The sequence below is a fragment of the Leptosomus discolor genome, chromosome 1, assembly GCF_034619465.1.
Source record: "Leptosomus discolor isolate bLepDis1 chromosome 1, bLepDis1.hap2, whole genome shotgun sequence".
Lineage (NCBI taxonomy): Eukaryota > Metazoa > Chordata > Aves > Leptosomiformes > Leptosomidae > Leptosomus > Leptosomus discolor.
In genome coordinates, this window is record NC_141391.1 from 196,815,805 (window position 1) to 196,836,378 (window position 20,574).

At 42.4% G+C, this 20,574-nt stretch overlaps 1 protein-coding gene across 1 annotated transcript in view; it reads left to right on the forward strand.

Annotated features, from left to right (window-relative positions):
• The first annotated feature begins 20,356 nt into the window (after positions 1–20,356).
• Positions 20,357–20,574, forward strand: part of IL17REL (interleukin 17 receptor E like) — a 45,993-nt gene continuing 45,775 nt past the window's right edge. The window contains exon 1 of the mRNA XM_086473719.1: positions 20,357–20,458. Coding sequence (XP_086329845.1) covers positions 20,357–20,458 — 102 coding nt within the window. The remainder of the gene's footprint in view (positions 20,459–20,574) is intronic.

The window sequence follows — 20,574 nt, forward strand, 5'->3', positions numbered from 1 at the left end:
AGGATACGTACTCTTTGCCAGCAGTCCTGGTTTAAATTATTCATCGTGTTCTGGTGCTCATTTACCCATTCCCATTGAAATCTATGGAAAGAGTCTAATTTATTTCAATATGGCTCATCTTGGAGTTTTTGTATTTATTTTTGTGTTCTTTCCAACATCTGATTTACATAAAAAGTTACATAAAATCAGAATGATTTTATCTGTGTTACACAAACATGAACTTCAAGGTTGAAATGGGAAGGAGAAATGATAACATTAAGAGTTCAATGTCCTCCATACTGTCTGCTGCTACACTGAGTTCCACCAGGACACCTATGATGCTTCAAACTGACCTGCCTAAAACCCCCCAAATCATTCAAATTGCACAAAATTGCTCTTTGTTCTGAAAAAGTTTTAAAGCTGCATTGGTTTCCTTATTCAGTTTACAATGCAGCTTCACACCCTCAGTTCAACTGAAGGAGGACTGAGATGCTACAGCACAGGACAGCAGATATGGTGTTATCTTAAGACAGCATTGTTGCTGCTTACAACATTTTCAAACCCTATCCTCGATGTCCCTTTTTTTGAAGGCTACGTAGCATCACTTTGTTGATAGTTGCCAGCCTTTCCAGACTTCCCCATATCACTGTTGTTTGCTGGTTCATGCTTTCCAAGGAAAGACTTTTCCTAGGTTTGGTGAGAAAGGAGAACGTGGTGAGAAGCAGCTTTCCTTTTTTCTGTGACTCAGCTTATTTGTATTTCTTGTTTGGTCCCGGTGTTAACACAGTCTAAAATCTGAAATCCTACCCTGCTGACCTCAACTGAAATTTTGATGGTTGGGAAGAAGGTTTTATTTCAATACTTCCGGATGGTTTGTGGTTGCTTTCTGTTCTAGAATCTGCTGGTGTCCTTGTGTGCAGCATCTCTTGTATGTTAGCATCCATTTTTGTGTTTATCATGACCCAATACTTCATTATCTATTCTATTCGTAATCTGATCCATAGATCTAGTGCCTAATCACAGACTATCTATTTCTCTCTAAAATCCAATCTGTCCTAAAAATGATGGACTAGGACTTTAAGGGCAAGCTGTAATCATACACATGAAAATGTCATGGAGTATGAGAGAATCCCCTCCCCCACCAACAAACCAAAGCAAAAAAAGAAGAAAAATTATTATCACCAGAATGAAGCAGACCTCGTGGTAAATAATCCAAGAAGATTTTGGCAATGCATTTTCAATTAGTAGCATGGTTAGATTGGTTTTAATATGCAGTGAGGTGGAGGACTGAGAGCTTTTCGTACAACTGGACATAACATTGATCTCCACAGAGGCAATTGGGTCTGTTTGTTGTCCCTTGTGCTTGCTTGCACTGAGGAGGGTTTAGTATTTAAATCTCACTTTGTGCCACCAAGGCTCATTAGCAGGTGGGGTCTTCACACGTTTGAGAACAAGTGAGCAGGACAAGGGTCTTCAGCCTGTGTTCTTTCTAATAGCGTGAATCCTAAATGCACCACAGGTCTTTAAGGTTAACTTCTGATTCACTCGTTAGCATTATTCCTTTAAGCAGCTGTAATTGAAAAATATTGTGGGCATAGCAGAAAACCAAATCAGATAAAATGAATATTTTTTTATTGCTAAAATCAAAGGAACAAAGTACTTCAAGTATTTAGCTGCACTTGTAGCTGTGGTCTGGTGAGAAAAAGGGTAAATTATATGCATTGCAGTTCCTATTAGGGAAACTGGTTTTTAAGAACTTGCCTTTAAAAGCTTTTCTCTCTCCAGGTCATCTAATTTTCATCTGCATTAGGAAACAAAGTTGGCTTATGTAAGCCTGTAGTAAACTCAGGATATTGTGCTGTATTTAAGCAGTGTTGCTTTATTTACATTCCAGTGTTATTGATGTTATTATATAGTTGTGGGAATACGTGATGATAACAAAATTAGTATGTCTGAATTTGAGATTTGTAATCTTTTTATACTTTATTTTTGGACAGTTTAATCTAAACAAAGTCAGCTCTAATAGAAGTAATTCATCACAGGGTTTATGTTCTTCCCTACCTAACAGTAGTCAGCAGCCTTGGAGTTCAGGTAAAAGTGTTTTGTATCAAATCTGAAAAATTCTAGATCCCTAATGCTTTCAGTATGTCAGTATTAATCTAAGTAGTGAAACTGAATAAACAGATAGATGTAGTCCTTGGCATAGAAATGAGACAAAATTTTCCAATACTGCTTTTGTTTATTGCTGCTTGGGTTGTAGTTGGTTTTACTTCTTTTCTTCTATAGGGCTAAACCATAGAAATGCACAAGAACTACTTTCTACCCCAAAACCGAACAAATAAAATTTGTTAAGATTTCTAGAAAGGCAATTAAGGCAAATATGTTTGGTAATTGATTTACTCTTAGTTGCAAACCCCATATTTGCTGATAATTCCAGTTTCTCTGAGCTTTAAGTTCTTAAAAATATAATTATCTACAAAAAGTTTGGAAAATTGCGAATATGTTTTGTTTTTTTTTTCCTCTTTTTTTTAAGGGGATTTTATTTTGAACACCAAAGTTTGTAGCTTTTTCTTTATTAATTTTATTAACAATTTTAATAGTGTTCTAAAATAATGTTCTTTAATAATCTGTAAATAATTTTTCTGTAATTTTTTTCTGTAATAACACATGGGTTCATCATGTTCAGCAACCTAATTTGGAACTAGATGATCTTTAGAGGTCCCTTCCAACCCAAACCATTCTATGTGGAGCCCTTGTTGAGTCAGGTGTTACATATCAGATTGAATTGCATGGGCAAGTACAGAGCTAGTAATGACGGACAAATCTGTGCTTCACTTGCAGCAGTTAAGCAGTGAGCAGATGTTGTGTACCACCCAAATCAACATCTGCGGCTCATGCCTTGTCTTATTATATACTGGCAGAAGCCAGTGTCAGTCTCCCTATTGTCCACAATGGGAAACTGAACTTCCTTGCGTATTTTCTAGAAGTGAAGATTCATTGTGCCTGGAGAGCAGGCAGAACCAAAAGAGTTCCTCTGGCAGCACAGACAATATATAGACAGTACAGTGGGCTGTATTGTATTTAAAAATTTAGCTTGAGCTTGCTTCATAGTCTTAGTATGTAAACGTAAACTGCTTCTCAGGTGCAGGTTTTGGGTGATCTTAGGAACTTCTGAGGAGTAGCGAGGAGAGATGGTTTGAGTCCTTCAGGTATGTTTGGGACTACACGTAGCCCAGATGTTTGCCACTTTCCATGACTGGCTTTGTGTGAATATTATGAGGCTAACGAGTGCCCTGGGATATTTTTATAGAGAGAAGTGTAATGTTGTATGGCTCAAAGGCAGCTGGGATTTGTGTGTGGCCTGGATTTGGGCTGTTGTGTACCTATGTGAATAATCTGGGCATCATTCATCTGCCAAGGTGAACGTGACTTCTGCCAGCACTGACTGCTCTACACTCCAGAGTGAGTGCCCCATATACCAGAGCTCTTAAGGTATATTATAAAGACAGTCTAATATTCCGTGGAAAAACATATTCTTCTGACAGTGATTGCAGTATTTCATCCTTAGCGTGTGAATCTCTTTCCAGTCTAATACTGATATACTTAGCAATTTCCAAGGGTTTTAATCTATATGTTGATAATACAAATTCTCTTTTTATTGGTCTAGGATGGTGAGAAAAGAAATGTCTCTTTGTTCTTGACTGTAAGAAAGGAGGCTAGCAACTGCCATACTTGCATTATAACCAGATGTTGAATTACTATGGAAAAACTGGCTCCTTCACCGCTAAAGTAGGTAGGTTGCTGAAATCATGTGGTCTCCATGTTGAGATGGCAGTTACTGGTGCTGCTAGGTTTTGGAGAAAAGGATCCAATTTGTTTGTAAACTCAGTCACCAGTAAGTGAGATAAGAAGTTAAAAGTCCTAAGAGAAATATCAGTATATTCAGCTTCACTATGCAGGGCCCCAGTCAGCAGTCAGATCTTTACATCAGTATGGAGCCCCTGCACATAAAACTGTTAATAAGGTCCATGTGAAACTTCACATTTTGCTAAGCTCATTCATAATAAACCTTTGGAAAGAAGGGAGAGATGGAAAGAAATTTATCTGCTTATTCTTATTTATAACTGTAATTGTCAAAGGCACAAGATTTTTTAAAATATTTGTATCAGCTTTTTGTATTTGAACAGGAATGTAAAAATTGCAGAGATATCCTGAATGTTCCTAAATTAGATTCCCAATTACATGTTTTTGTACAAAGCAGAGTATGTTAATATGTATGGTGAGATTTCAAGTAGCTTGTTTGGATTTGGCTTCTGAATTCAGAGTTGTCTCTATTGTTGGCTTCAGATAGAAGACAATAATTTTGGCGCTTGGGAAGTAATTTGCAATTTTAATATCTCAATAGCTGTTTAACAATGGCAGAGGAGTAGGGAGAAGAGGAAGAGAGCAGCTATAAATAATGGGAATCTAGGGGTTAGATTTTGTTTTGCTTTCAATCTTTTCTTGGCTTAGGACCTTTTTTTTTTGAGAAACCATGCCAACATTCAGCCAGATTGCTATATGTGCAAAGTGCTTGAACTGGTTCTCCTGCACTGTCTAAGTGGCAGTTAGGTGGCAGGAGGCTGAGGCCTCCCAGCTCTGGGGCTTGCCTCAGTGCTGCATTACGGCTTTTGGTCATTTTAACAAACTTGTTGGGTTACTTCCATTTTAGTACCTAGGTTTGGAAATTAGGCTCTGTCTCTAGGTGGTGAAATGAGAGACAAGGACCTTCAGAAGACTTCAGATTTTATCTTCCTCTGTTCATGAGGCTAATTTGTACGATTGTATCATATCAGAACATGAAATGGGATCCTTTAGTGGAATTGCATGCATAATAAAAATACACATTTGAGTTCCTGCGTGTGCCAATGTTGTATATTCTGTCTCATTCTGAGTACTGTGATGTGGTGGTGAAGTCAGCAAATGTATATGTATGTGTGTGTGTTTGGTTTTTTTAAGATTGTACACTATTTAAATTTGAGAAATTTACTCTGGTATGCTCAAGGCCTCTTATCCTCTGACTCTTAGAGCATTTGCACTGAATATGAAAAGTGAGATTTTTATGGGTTGATTGATTTGATTTACCAGTGTTTAATTTTCAGAGGGCAAGGAGGCAGTGGAATTCCTTTACAATTATTAATGGATTGATTAGATTTAGTGAAACAGAACTTAACAATAATGTGGTTTATTTTAGAGGACTTCCGGAAGCTTCTGTGTTCTCCTTCAAGTAAGTTGTTAAAATGCCAGCAGTAGAATACCACAAGAGGCCAAAGAAAAAAATTAACAAGAGAGCTGTAGACACAGGTAAAGGTATTTTTTGAGTAATGTTATATTTTGTTTTGTTTTTAAAAGTAGCCAAGGATTAGCTTGTAGTGAATACATTTTATTTTTTAAGGGACAATTACTGTTGCTTTGGTTGTTTGTTTTTTCCCACTGATGTAACCAAAATGATTGCAATTTGAATTTATTGTTGTGGCAGCCTCTTACACAGTTGTACTCATTTACTTATAATAGATACAGTGTAACTGTGCTGATGGAGGAAGAAGTATTAGAAAAACATTGTAAGGCTCCCAGATTCCTATTGTAATTCAAATCTCATTTTTACAACAGAAAGGTTGACTATACCGTGAAGATAACTCAAGATATTTTTGAACTCAGGAAGACCAGTCTTGTGTCAAATGGGGCAGATTTTATTCTTGGGCAGGACTTTCAGCCATAGGTGACTGAAGTCAACACCTGCCCAACCAAATTTCCTTCAGCTCCAGTCACAGCAAAATTGCTTGTACACAGGTACAAGAAGATACAAACAAGGTTGTTCTCAATAGTAAAAAAAAAATTGAAAAAAACCCCAAGAATACAGAAAAATTTTACATCAGTTTTCTAAAATACCAGCCAGTATCCATTTAGCAAATATTTAACTGTAAGTGTCATGAACAGCCTTTTTATGAGTATAATGCTAATAACACAGAATAAGTCTTCAGTTGATTTGTCTAGTTTATTGTATGTCTGTATCATATCCACACTTCTTTGCTTCCTCACTTTTCTAGCTGGCTCCAGTCTTTCCAGTTTTTGCTTTTAAGGCTCTTTCCTAATACCAGCTCCTAAATACCAGCTCCTAAATACCAGCTGAGGTTTCCTCAAGAGTCTAGGAAGATAGTTGGTGGTCTACCTAAAAGCCTGGTTCTAGGAGCATGTTTAATACACTGTTTTGATCAGGTCCAATTTAAAAAGTGGCCATGACTGCTTTAAATAAAGTGATGATGCCTGTGTTTTAGGTACTAGCCTGGGGATGTAATGCATTGACCCCAGGGCAGTACTAGGCTTGTCTTACTCAATATATTCGTCAGTGACCTAGATGAAGGGACAGAGTGTATCCTCAGCAAATTTGCTGACGATATGAAGCTGGGAGGAGTGGCAGATACAGCGGAAGGGTGTGCTGCCATTCAGTGAGACCTGGACAGGCTGGAGAGCTGAGTGGAGAGGAACCAGATAATGTTTAACAGGGACAAGTGTAGGGTCCTGCACCTGGGGAGGAATAACCCCATGCACCAGTACAGGTTGGGGGTCGACCTGCTGGAGAATAGCTCTGCAGAGAGGGACCTGGGAGTTTTGGTGGGTAACGGGATGACCATGAGCCAGCAACGTGCCCTTGTGGCCAAGAAGGCCAGTGGTATCCTGGGGAGCATTAACAAGAATGTGGCCAGCAGGTCGAGGGAGGTTACCCTCCCCCTCTACTCTGCCCTGGTAAGGCCACATCTGGAGTGCTGTGTCCAGTTCTGGGCCCCCCAGTTCAAGAAGGACAAGGACAGAGTCCAGCAGAGAGCTACTAAGATGATGAGGGGACTGGAGCATCTCTCCTATGAGGAGAGGCTGAGAGACCTGGGGCTCTTTAGCCTGGAGAAGAGAAAACTGAGAGGGGACCTTATCAATGCTTATAAATATCTGAAGGGCAGGTGTCAAGAGGATGGGGCCAGGCTCTTTTCAGTGGTGCCCAGGGACAGGACAAGGAGCAACGGGCACAAACTGGAGCACAGGAAGTTCCGCTTGAACATGAGAAGGAACTTCTTCACTCTGAGGGTGGCAGAGCACTGGAACAGGCTGCCCAGGGAGGTTGTGGAATCTGCTTCTCTGGAGATATTCACAACCTGTCTGGACGCATTCATGTGTGACCTGCTTTAGGCGAACCTGCGTTGGCAGGGGGGTTGAACTAGATGATCTCCAGAGGTCCCTTCCAACTCCTACCATTCTGTGCTTCTGTGGGATGAGAGCACTCACCTGAGAGGATGAATGTTTCGAGCCAGTTCTCCACTTGGAGGGGTTTTAAACTTGTATCTCCTATCTCTGAACTGTTAGTTCATATATGAATAGGCTGAAATAGATGAATCATGTAAAAGTGGAAGCCACCATGGGTTGTATATGTATCTGGTCTTTGCTTTGATAGCATTTGTGCATGATTTGGTTTCAGCCAAGTCACTATTGATGCAAAGTGCCCTGCTTTATTTTTCTTTCCAATGTTTAAGTGCCTTAAGAGAAGATATAATTGCCTTTTAAGAGAAGAACTTTGTCATTTGAAAAGTGAACAAAGGCATATCTTTGCAGTCATGAACTCTTGAGGAGGCAAAGGGTTTAAGCACAGAATCTTGCTTACATTTCCCGGTAGTGTAGTACTAAGTGATTCTGCTCCGGATGCTTGCAATTCTGGACATCCTCCCCAACCTCTGCGCGCTCCCCATGCACTGTATAGAGAGCCCTAGTATCTAAGTTGGCTTCAGATTCCTTTCTGAAGAAAAAGTGCCTAATTTGCAGCTTAAGCAGCCACAGCCGTTGAAAGTCTAAGAGCACTTGCTTGTATTTGGATGATGACAGCCTATGTATACTGTGCATCTTTATAACAAGTATTTTCAAGACGAATTTCAAGTACTATCAACTGAAATGAGGTTCCACGACTTCTTTTTTCCTCTCTGAATGTATACAGAGTCATAAGCAGAATAAATGTATCTGGAAATATTTTCAAGTGGGAGAAAATAAGTAAATGCTGCAGCTCGTATTGCTCAACTATATTGCAAATTGAATGCCTGCCCCAATCCAGAAAAGATGGACAACAAGGTCAAAAGTGACAGAACTGTTTTCTATCTATACATCTGAAGTTATTCAGAGCAGTCTTTGAAAAAAATGCAGGGTTTGTTTATTTCTGAGTTGTTTGTTTCATTTTCTTTTTTCTTTTCTTTTTTTTTTTTAAATAAACAGAACTGTGCAAGACTTGAATAAAATTATGTTGAAGAAGGTGATTTGTCATTAACAACTAACTTGCAATATTTTGAGCAGAACACTTAAATATTTAGTAGCATTATTACTGCAAAAACTGAGCATTGCTTATTGCTGACTGGCACAGAAGGTGATAGATCTAGGAGTCAGTGATTTGTAGCCAATTTTCTGTGTATGGAAAGCTCAGAATAGAGGCAGTTGCACACTTTTGCAGGCTTAAATAGTCAATCATCTTACTGAAGTGTCAGACTAGTGCTGCTGGGAGCGTGCAGAGCAAGAGCAGCACTGCCCCTTCATCTGCAAGAGCTGCTCAGCTTGGCTTACCCAGTTAGTACCTGAGGCTATTTCTATAAACAGATCTGGATGCAAAAGCAGATTCTGTGGGGATGAAAAAAACCTCCAACTGGCGATCCCTTAAGTCGTAATCCCTTTTGACTTAAGTAAGTCAAAAACTTTGTGTAGATAAGTCTATACATACCAAATCAAACTATTGAAGCTGCTAAATGTCTGTTAAGCAATGTGTTATAAAGGGGCTTCCCCTCCAGCAGCTCTGGGGATGGGGGTACCTCCTGCCTGGCTGCTGGAGCCCAGCCTGGGCTGTCCTGAGGCCCTGAGGTCTCTGTCCCAGGCTGGTGGATGCAGCTGCTGCTTTTCTGTTTGCATGTTTGACCAGCAGCAAGCCTGAGACACACACACAGAGGATGCTGACACAGCTGGCTACATGCACTGCCAAAAGGAGGCAGTGCCTTCACCAGCACCCACACGTAGTACTGCCAGGACTTGCACAAGTGCAGACAACCAAGTCCCCTCATCCTCTTCAGCTCATTAGGACTGAAGCTCAGTAGTGAAAGCACACACACCCACCACTATTCACATGGACATTCACAGATCCCTCGAGCATGGCTTCTCTGTCCACTACCCCTGCCCAGATCCAAAGCCCTCTTACCTGCTCCACGGGTCTACTCACTAGCTGTTCCAGCTTGATGTGTGCTAGCAAACACGCACACGCTCATCTCATGGGCACCCTACGCTTGTGCGTCCTCTCAAATACCAGCATTGACGCCCTGCCTGTCTGATACCTGTGGTGGATTAACTAGCTAAGGGCCAAACTCCAGCTACTCACTCCCCTCCTCCGTGGGACAGGGGGATAAAATAGGACAGGAAAGCTCTTGGGCTGTGATACAGACACAGAGGTTGCTTGCCAGTTACTGTCACAGGAAAACCAGGCTTGGAGAAAATTAATCTATTGACAATCGAAATAGATTCAGGTAGTGAGAAACTCCTGCTCTAAGCTGAATTTTCAGTTCCAGTTCCTCTACCCAACCCTAAGTGGTGCAGGGAGGATGGCAGGGGTATGCTTGGTACACAGTAGTTCCTTTCTGCTCCTCCTCCCCTGTCCATGGGCTGCAGTGTGGATACCTGCTCTGCTGTGGCCTCTCCATGGGCTGCAGGGGAATTTCTGCTCAGTGCCTGGAGCACCTCCTCCCCTTCTCTGACCTTGATGGTCACAGGGCTGCTGTTCCTCATACTTTTGTCCTCAGTCGTCACTGCCATGTGGCATTTTGCCCTTGCTTAATACATTTTCCCAGAGGTGCCACCACTCACTCATGTCTGTCCCACCAAGTAGCTGTTTTCTGGGACACACACTGTTCCCACCCCAGTGGCTGTGGCCAAGACCTCTGCCCACTCCAGCTGCTGATGCCACTGGCAAGGGGTGCCTGCACCCCGGGGCTCACTCTTGTTCCTGGCAGTGAGTACAGTCCCACCGGCCCCTCCAAGTGCTGGCACCTTGTCCTCATGGCATTCCCACACGGGAGGTAGAGTGAGATGATGGAGAGCTGGTTAAGAAAGGATTCAGGAAGAAGACAGGACAGACTGGGCTCATCAAGCTCAGAGCTTGGTCACCTGGGTACTGACCGGACACTGTTTAGAAGCAACTGACTCTGTCTATTCCCCCTTTGTTCCTCCCTGATTCCTTCCCCTGCACATTCTTTACTGAGTTTTGGTCCTCGTGTTTTGCTATTCTTACCAGCTACTAAGTCTAGGTTTGCCCTCTCCAAAGCTATGTCCAGCTATCAAGCAGATGCTCACTGTCAGCATACCCTTGCATTATCCTTTCCTCAAAAAGGGAAGATTCAGAAAAAATGTAAGGGAAAAATACAAACTAAATGCAGTTTTGATGTTAAAAGATGTGTCCAAAAAGAAGCTGAGCAACTGGGACAGAAGAAACTAAAACTAAAGTAATCAGATGCAGGAAAAACCCCCATTCCAATTAGGTCATCATCTTTGAGAATGATCCTGATTGTACTAAGTAAAAAACTGTATTTTCACAGAGTATATTAGCGATTGTAATACTGCTGATACTATTACAGAGGAGCAGCAACTAGTCTGTTCAGGTCAGTGCACTCCACTGAGAGTACTCAGCAGACAAGTGTGTTAATGTGGGTATTTGTATTGAAGGGAGAATGGTGAGGGCAGGGACTGTCTTCCAGCAGTGCTTCATCCTTTCCTGCCTTTTTCCTGGCACTGTTAGTGGTGAGAGGAGAAGTAGATACAAGGAGGAACTCTTGATTACTCACAGGAGAAACTGGTGTGGTTTGCCAGGGAAGCAATATCACTGGGCACAATATTATGGCTAGTAGTTCTACCTGGAAGTCAGTCACTTCTTAAGTAGACATTGCTGTCTAGATACAACATACATGGTTTTAACAGTAGTTGCATACATAGGATGTAGTCCCTAGGTGTCTGGTGCCTCTGCTTAAGGTCATATTTTGAAAATTGTGTTTTCTGAAGTGGCCCAAATGCAGGATAATTGCAAAAACTGTGTAATGACATCAATATTTGGTCTAGCTATAAGTGCCTGCTTATAGTACAGCATGAGCCAGTGAAACAGTAGCCTTCTTGTGTCCCACTGAGCATTTCTTTCGCCCCTTGTACTGCAGACTTGTGCATGAATGACATTTCCAGCCTCTACCTGCAGTTCTGGGTGTGTTTTGACTGCTTCTACAGGTTGTAGGCAATGCTCCTAAGGTGCTACCTACTGTAACGTTTGCCATCGTTGCTGAATACTTGTCAGTCTTGTAGGAAAGGGATGGGATTGGGGAAGAGAGTGAAAGTCCCCTTGGATCATGTAGATGAAATAAGGAGTGACTGGTTTTGGACAATGAAGCAGTAACATGCTGGATACAAAAGCGCTTGTGCAGCTCCTGTTCCACCAACCTGTCTTGTGGCTCTATGGTTCTTGTGTGCCCTGCTGGTACCCTCCACTGAGTGCCTGCCCTGGCTACGCAGCCTCACTCTGGACAGGAGATACAGGCACGCTCCTGGAGAAGTGCAACTCCCAAGTAGTTCTGAATCATTGTGAGTATTTCATTGTGATGACAGTAGCACCCCACAACCCCACACGGCTTTGCTCCAGAGCTTGCCCAACATGAAAAGAAGCTGTTAAGCTATAAACACTTAGCTGTCCTGTGGTTGATGTGAGTGGCCCTGAGGCCAGAAGTCTGTGGCCTAGTGCAGGCAGTATGACTGCACACTAAGTTAAAAGAGGAGCCATGAGACTGTGCAGGCTATGGCCCTGTATCTCAAGGCAGCTGGAAAAATAATTAATATGTGCGTGTGTTGGTGAGACATCATAGAATATGAGGTTGGAGGAGACCTCAAGGATCATCTGGTCCAACCTTTCTTGGCAAAAGCACATTTTAAACAAGATGGCCCAGCACCCTGTCCAGCTGAATCTTAAATGTGTCCTATGTTGGGGAATCCAACACTTCCCTGGGGAGTATATTCCAATGGCTGATTGTTCTCCTTGTGAAAAATTTTCTTTTCATGTCTAATTGGAATCTCTCCAGGAGTAACTTGTACCCACTACCCCTCATCTTTTCCATGTGACTCCTCGTAAAAAAGGGAGTCTCCATCTTCTTTGTAGCCACCCTTTAAATACTGGAACATGGTGATAAGCTCTTCCCTAAGCCTTCTTTCCTCAAGTCTGAACAAACCCTCTTCTCTCAGCCTTTCCTCATACGGCAGGCTTCCCCGTCCTTTGATCATCTTTTTGACCCTTTGCTGGACCCTCTCCAGCCTGTCCACGTCTTTTTTGTATAGTGGGGACCAAAACTGAACACAGGATTTCAGGTGTGGCCTGACAAGTGCTGAGTAGAGTGGAATAATGACTTCTTTATCTCTGCTGGTGATGCCCTTGTTCATGCAACCCAGCACCCTGTTGGCTTTCTATGCCACTGCAGCACACTGTTCACTCATGTTGAGCTCGTTGTCCATCAGGATCCCCAGGTCCCTTTCTACAGAGCTGCTCTCCAGCCAGATACATCCCAGCCTGTGCTGCACTCCTGGATTATGTTTTCTCAAGTGCAAGACATTACACTTGTCTTTGCTGAACATCCTAAGTTCTTGTTAGCCCACTCTTCCAGCAGGGTGGCTCTCCCTTCAAAAGTGTCACTTCCCCACTCAGTTTGGTGTCATCAGCAAACTTCGTTAAGTACACTTGATCCCATCATCCAGATCACTTATGAAGACATTAAACAGAGTTTGGCCCAATATTGATCCCTGGGGGACCCCACTTGTGACAGGTTGCCAGTTTGAAAAGGAGCTATTTACCAACACCCTCTGGGTGTGACCTGTCAGCCAGTTCCCCACCCACCACATGGACCACTTGTCTATACCATAACACATCGGTTTCTCTAGGAGGAGGCTGTGGGGAACCTGTATTGAAAGCCTTGGAGAAACCCAGGTAGAAAACGTCCACTGCTTGCCCCATGTCAACTGAGCAGGTTACTCTGTCCAAGAAGGCAATCAGGCTTGTCAAGCACAGTTTGCCCTTGGTGAATCTGTGCTGGCTTTTCCCAATCGTGTGCATCATTTGACTTGTGATAGACCCCGGGAGGATTTGTTCCATAACTTTTGCAGGAACTGAAGTAAGACTGATAGGCCAATAATTTCCTGGGTGCTCTTTTGAGCCCTTTTTGTAGACGAGGCTGACATTAGCCTTCTTGCAGTCTTCTGGGACATCCCCCAATCTTCACGACTTCTCAAAGATTATGGAGAGTGGCCTTGCAATGACATCAGCCTGCTCTTTTAATACCCTCAGGTGGATAATGTCTAGGCCCATTAATTTGTAGGGGTTAAGCTCCTGTAGTAGTTCGCATACCAACTCTTCCTTCACTGGTGGTGTGACTATGTTTGTATTGACGTGGATTTTCATTCTGAAGGCCTTGGGCCCAACAGTGCTGGTAAAGACAGAGGTGAAGAAAGTGTTGAAAACCTCTGCCTTTTCAGCGTTGTTGGTGACTAATTCACCTCTCCTGTTTAGCAGTGGGCCAATATTTTCCTTCTGTTTCTGCTTGTTGTTACGTACCTGAAGAACCCTTTCTTGTAGTTTTTGACATCTCTGGCAAATTTCAATTCGAGCTGAGCTTTTGCTTTTGTAACTGCATCTCTGCATGCCCTGGTAATACTGTTGTTGTTCTCAACAGGTATTTGTCTGCTTTTCCATCCCTGGCACATTTCTTTTTTAATTTTAAGCAGACTCAGAAGCTCTCAGTTAAGCCAAGGGCATCTCTTGCTCTGCCTACTTCCCTTACTTTTAAAGGGGATCAACTGTTTTTATGCTTCCAGGAGAGCGTTCTTGAAAAACCTCCCAGCATTCACTAGCTCCTTTGTCCTCCATGGAAGATTTACACAGAATCCCTCCCAACTAAGCTCTGAACAAGCTGAAGCTTGCTGTTCTAAAATCTAAAACTTTTGTCTTAGTACTAACCTTCAGCGCACTCAGCAGGATCGCGAACTCCACAATATTGTGATCGCTGCAGCCAAGGCTGTCACTAACCGAGATACTACAAAGCAGGTTTTCTTGGTTTGTGAGTAGCAAGTCCAGAAGTGCCTCATTCCTGGTTGGCACATACAACATTTGTATGAGGAAGCAGTCCTCTAAGCGTTCCACGAACTTGATGGAGCTGTATTGTTCTTCCAACACATGTCTGTAGGTGAAGTCACCCATAAGAACCAGGTTCTGTTGATGCAAAACTTGCTTAAGTGAACCAAATATTGCTTCATTGGCCTTATCGTCATGGTTTGGAGGTCGGTAGCAGATGCCTACTCGTGAGTTCCCCTTTGTAGATGACCCTTCTGATCTTGACCCAGAGACATTTGATAGGGCTTCCACAATTGCTGTAGTTGAATTCTATACATTCAAGGTTCTCCTTAACACAGAGAGTGACTTGTCCACCTCTTTTTCACTGCCTGTCTTTATGAAACAGCCTATAGCCATCCATTGCGATCCTCCAGTCATGTGAGTTGTCCCACCATATTCGGTTATTCCTATGATATCATAACTTTCTGACTGGGCATGGAGCTCCAATTCCTTCTGTTTTTTCCCCAGGCTGAGTGCATTGATATACATACACTTGAGGTGGTCAGTCTTTTGGTTCACATCTTGGGAGGGAGCTAAGGAAGATTTGTTGCTGCTCTGGTTGGCCTGGCTTATTCCCAAGTTGCAATGGCATGATCGTTGTCACTTTAGACCCTACCCTCTGAGTCCTTCAGTTTAAAGCCCATCTCACCAAGCTGGCCAGCCTGCTGCCAAAGATTCCTTTGCCTCTTCTAGACAGGTGGATCACATCCCTCCCAAGCAGGCTGTAGTCATTGAAGAATGTCACATTGTCATAAAAGCCAAAACCCTCATGACAGCACCAGCCATGAAGCCAGAAGTTGATTTGTATTATATATCTATGTCTGGCTGTACCCCTTCCTCTAACCGCTAAAATGGAAGAAAACATAACCTGGGGACCAATACTTTTTGCTTACACCCCAAGGGCTTTGTAGTCTTCCTTGATTCTGCCCAGGTTCTGGCTTGTGGTGTCATTCGTGCCCACTGTAATGGGTCTGCCTGAGATGCAGCCCTCACCGTGCTGTGCAGTGGTAGCTAGATAACACACCAGTGTTTTGACTGCTGCTGAGTAGGGCTCACACAGCATCAAGGCTGTTTCCCCAACATTTCCCCAGTAGTCTGGGGGTAGGTAAAATTTTGGAGGGGATATAGCCAGGACAGCTGACACAAACTGACCAAAGGGATATTCCATACCACATGACGTCTGCTCAGCAATATAAGCTGGGGAAAATAGGAAGAAGGGGGGGACATTTGTTTCACGTTTGTCATCTGGAGCAACCGCTACGCGTACCAGAGCCCTACTTCCCAGAACGTGGCTGGACATCGCCTGCTGATGGGAAGTAGAGAATAAGGTCTTTTGTTTTGCTTTTGCTTCTGCATGCAGCTTTTGCTTCATTAAACTGTCTTTATCTGACCCACGTGCCCGTTGTTATATTTTCTCTCCCCTGTCCAGCTGAGGGGGTGAGAGTGATAGAGCGGCTTTGGTGGGCACCTGGCATCTGGCCAGGGCCAAACCACCACACCCATATATAAGGGTAGCAATGGATAGTAGTCTGTGCTCTTGACAAGCTGTGGCACCCTCTCAGCAACATCTCAGACCTTAGCTCCCAGAAGGCAGCATACCTCTCATGACTCCCTGTCAGGCTGGCAGATGGGCACTTCAGTGACCCTCAACAGAGAGTCACCCACTAGAAGCACTCATCGCTTCCTTTTGTGGTATCCACTTTTGTGCGCTGCTGGTATCGTTTCTCTTTGCAGATCTTGCTGGTGGGTATCTACAACTATTACGGCTTCATATGTGCGTTTGGTTGTAATGCTGGAGGGCAGGGACTGAAGCAGAGCCCTGTTTTTGTGGGTCGTTTGGATCCAAGGGGCCTCATTCTCTGTGGTATCCACCACAGGAGTGTAGTTTTGAAACCACTTACCTGTTTCTGTCTTGGCCCCTCTAATACTGTGCAGCCTTTTAATGGTTTCCTGCAACTTGGCCGCCTGATGCCACAGCTCATGGACCTGTGCACACCTGACGCAGCAGGTACTTACCTTTTCTCCAGAAGGGTTGGGGCACTTGTTGCAATCTACCGTCTGTACTGAAGTCTCCTTCCTTACCAGTTCCGTCTGAGTGGAAGCGTCAGACGTCTCAGGGGCTTTCTCTGAAGCAACTGGTTTTAACTCTGAGCCAAGTGCCTACCGTTATGGCAGAGACTCTTGAGCCGGTCAGGTGACTGTGCCCTTACCGTGCGACCTGCGGCCCAGGCCCTGGCCGCTGCCCCACGCCCCGCTCGCTCACTCTGCTCACTGGGGCTCCTCAGGCCGCTTTGTGTAGGCACAGGGAGGGTTGCAGCTGCCCTGGCAATGTCCAGTCCTCATTTGCCTCTCCCAGGAGAGCTGCTGGCTCCCAGTGGGTCCCCCCGCTGCCCCAGCAGCTCCTCACCGCAGGAAAAGCCCCTGTGTGCCCAGATCTGCAGCTCCGCTGTGTGCCCCGCGGCGACTCACCTTGGCGACTGGCTGAGAATATGACATGAAAGTATGTAGTGCTGTGTGACAGGGTACTCTTGCAGAATGTAGTGTGAACGTGGTTATTGTGCTCCAAAGGCAGCTGGGACTTCTCCAGTCTGGATGTGACAGGGACATGCCTTCCAGCCCAGGCGTTGACATGATTGTCTCAACAAAGTCAGTAAATACGTAGCCAAAGAAGGAACCTGTGTGGAGTTCTGTGCCTAAACTCCTACACAAGTCACAAAATCTGTGTCTGTCTGCTGAGGTATGTCTGGTGATACAGCTGTCCTAACTTATTTCCATGAAATGTTCCTTGAACACACTTGAGCAACAGTGGAATTATGTTAGTGATCTCTCTTGAAATGGGCCAAGTGTGTAGCCAAGCACGCAAAATTTGTGAAGCTGGAGAGCAATTAAGAAGGGACCTTGGCTGATGGTCCAGATATCAGGCTTGACCAAAGACAAAATGGAGAATGGGAAATACTGGATTTTGCTCTGTGTTCTATCTAGGATCTACCTCTGCATTTTATTAAAAAAACCTGAGCAGCCAGACTACCATCCTGAATTGTGCAGGATTTGGACCAAAACCTTCTTGGAGTGAGAAATCTTTAGATTTGGCTTTTCTGACCATGCTCCAGTAAAACTTTAGGGCACAAAGAGTCTGTATTATCAAAATGTAAAAGCAAGCACTTCCTATTAAGGTTTTTTTAAGAGTCTTTATTCTTAAAATGCAGGGAATATTGGTAGAAGCATGATAGTATATAATTTGCTATAATCTGTTCTTCAGAGATGGAGTAATAAAAACTTCAGACATGAGAAATTTTGATTAAAATACAGGTAAGGTGTAGTGAGGAACAAGCAATAAAAGAAATCTGTTATCAATAAATTATTTTTAAGAATTATTATCAAGAATTAGAGTCCCATTTGAGCAAGGAGACCAAGAGCTAGTTCCGTATAAATTTCACATGCATAGATGCTTCTACATAAAGGACGGTTTTCAAAAACATCGCATGGGTCTATTACACTGCCCACCTTTTAGTGGGGATGTTAGTCTAATGGGGGTTCTGTAACCTGATGTAATAAAAACCGTGGATAAACACTGTAATTCCAGGATACAAATTATGTAGGAATGGTAAAGTAGATTGTGCTAGTTTAGACATGATTTTAAAAAAGCTTATTGTCAAATAAAGTAAATAACAATAAAGTTGCTGAACTTAATATCAGGTATTGCAGAAAGTGTCTGCACTGAAATCCTGTTCCTGCACAGAAAGAGTATACTGTTAGAGCAGTGCTACTAACTGCTTTATTCAGAAAGTGACAGAGATCTGCTAAGAAATACCAGAAACAGTGAGAAGTGAAGAAAACTTACTAAGTGAGCGACATCAGTCATGTCTATGGGAACTGGAGGAGTGTTACTTCAGGGCTTGGTGCAGAAACTAAGTTTGTAAACACCACAAATGACTGTTGCTTGGAGCAAGTAATCAGAGACCCCATAGGAAGAGAAAGAACTCTTGGTCCCTTTCCAAGCAGCCACTCAAAAAGCTGCTCTTCAATAGTGACACAAGTTCAAAAATGTGCTGTGCCAATGTATAAGTAAAAAAGGAACTGTACAAAATGAATAGGTTTCCAAAATTAAAAGGAGCAGTTGAAAGGGTACAAGCTTTCCAGGCACAAGGACCTGCTTTGAAAATAATGTAGGGAAAACTCAGAACAGTACATATGAAAGATGCCACCTGTAAGAAAACATCTTTTTGCAACTCCAAACACAATATTTTTAAGAAAGGCCAATACCATCTTTTTTTTTCTTTTTTAACCAAAGATGAGAAGGAAGCCTCATAAAAAGTCTATGGAGCTGACTAGTAATGGAGATATGAAAGAATACCTTTCGCTCAAGGAATCTAATGACACACTAAAAAAATGTAGTGCTTGCTTGCAGTGGAGTTCAACACAGGGGAAGCTGCTGAAGGGAGAGCTGGAGGAATTGTCTCAGATCTATGTTTAAAACAAATGATCCAAAAGAATAAGACTAGTATCTGAAACAGGGTCCCATAAATTCCAATTGAAATTGAAGTTGCAAAACTACTGTGGTGTGTGCTGAACTGCTTGCCTGCAGGAGACGTACAGGTAAACAATACCCTAAGGAGAGTCAAAATAGCTTTTTGACAGAGGGACATTATGTTTCTGATGGTTCGGTCAACATCATTATACTATTGTGTAAAAGATCCTTGATCTGCTCACTCCTGAATACTGTGTGTGCGACCCTCTATCTTACAAAAGCGTATTGTAAAAATGAAGAAGTATATTCTTAATGTTACAAAAAATAAGGCAGATAGATATCATAGAAATCAATAATATTGGGACTGTTTTGGCAAAGGTGAGATGAGAATGGATATTCTCTATTTTATTTCTGAAGCAAGAAGAAGGGGGGAACCCACCCGAACTATTTGCTATCAAAACGAAGCAAATAAACATAGTTTAATTGTGTAACTCACTACCACAAGAAGTTTTGAAAACCAAAAGGATAAATAAGATACAGAGTTGCACAAATTCGTGTAAGAAAGGTCCAGAAACTGCTATTAAAAAGTGATGTGCACATGGCTTTCAGTTCATTGGAACTTGGCAACTTATAGGTTAAAATAATCCATGGAAGTAGCATATTTAACTTCTTTCTTATTTTTCCTAAACATCTGCTACCAATCCTGTTAGGCACAGGAGAGTGGACTGGGCAGATCTTTGATCTAGCGTATTTTTATTTATAGATGACAAAATTTAATTGTTATTTTTTAACCAAAATAATTAAATAACAATTTGTTCAGTACTGTGATTGATACTGCTCTTTATCTTCCAAAAATATATTGGAAAATTGACAAAACAGACTCCCATGAAAATATCTAAAATACAAGTATAGTAGATAAATTGGCAGAGTAGACATTGTCTTTTACCTGTTTATTAAAAAAAATAAATTGGTAAAGCCAGATCCTAGCAGATGGTGTTAATTGTGTATACTCTACTTTAGCTGATGTAAAAGATTTTGCAAGAACACTGAGGGCTTGGGTTCTGGCACTGTCGTACTGAAAGATCTCTCTCCTAGTTGTGAGCAAGCCCTCTCTAGGGAGGAATAACTCCCTGTTCCACCTATGGGCATAACACACCACATATAGCCTCCATATGAACCACAGAGTGTGTTTTTTTGAATACTTGTTCCTTGTGATGGGTAGTGGGACTATGCAAGGTAGCACCCAGAAAGGCATTCCTGGCCATTTTGTTATGCTGGCAGGAGATGAGGTGGTGTGACTCACTCGTACCCTGCTTTCAGAGCTGGTAGTGTTGAGCTACTTTGACAAAGCATGCATACTTCCCAAGTGTGTTGAAAATCCAAAAGCTGGAGATAGGCTATAGAACAAGAGGCTTCTGTTGATACAGTTAAATAATACTGGGGTTGTCTGAAATTCATGTTTTCCATTTTTCACTATGGAACATAAGAAATGAGTTGAACATGCTTTATATTTCCCACAACTAGCAATTTTCTGTCTTCGGAAAGTTTTAGAGGGAGGAGCTCAGAAGTGCTGTGGGAGGGACTAAAATTCATATTAAAGTTTTGGCATGAGAGGGAGAATTGTCAGAGTAGAAGGTTTCTTCTGAGGTTTTGCTTTTTTTTAAAAATTTCAATTTAGGATGATAAATATTTATGTTCAGATGCTTCTAATAATTATTTTTTGGAATTCTGATTGTCAGATTATTCCCAGGATTGAAGAATGTGGACTTTCATGTTCTCAGGTAATCTCTTACTTGTTCCTATTTTATATTAGTGTAGTAGTTGTATGCTGCCAAAGTAATTGTAAGAAAAGCAAGAAAGCAAAAATGGAAAAATACTTCAGCTGTCCTGAACATTC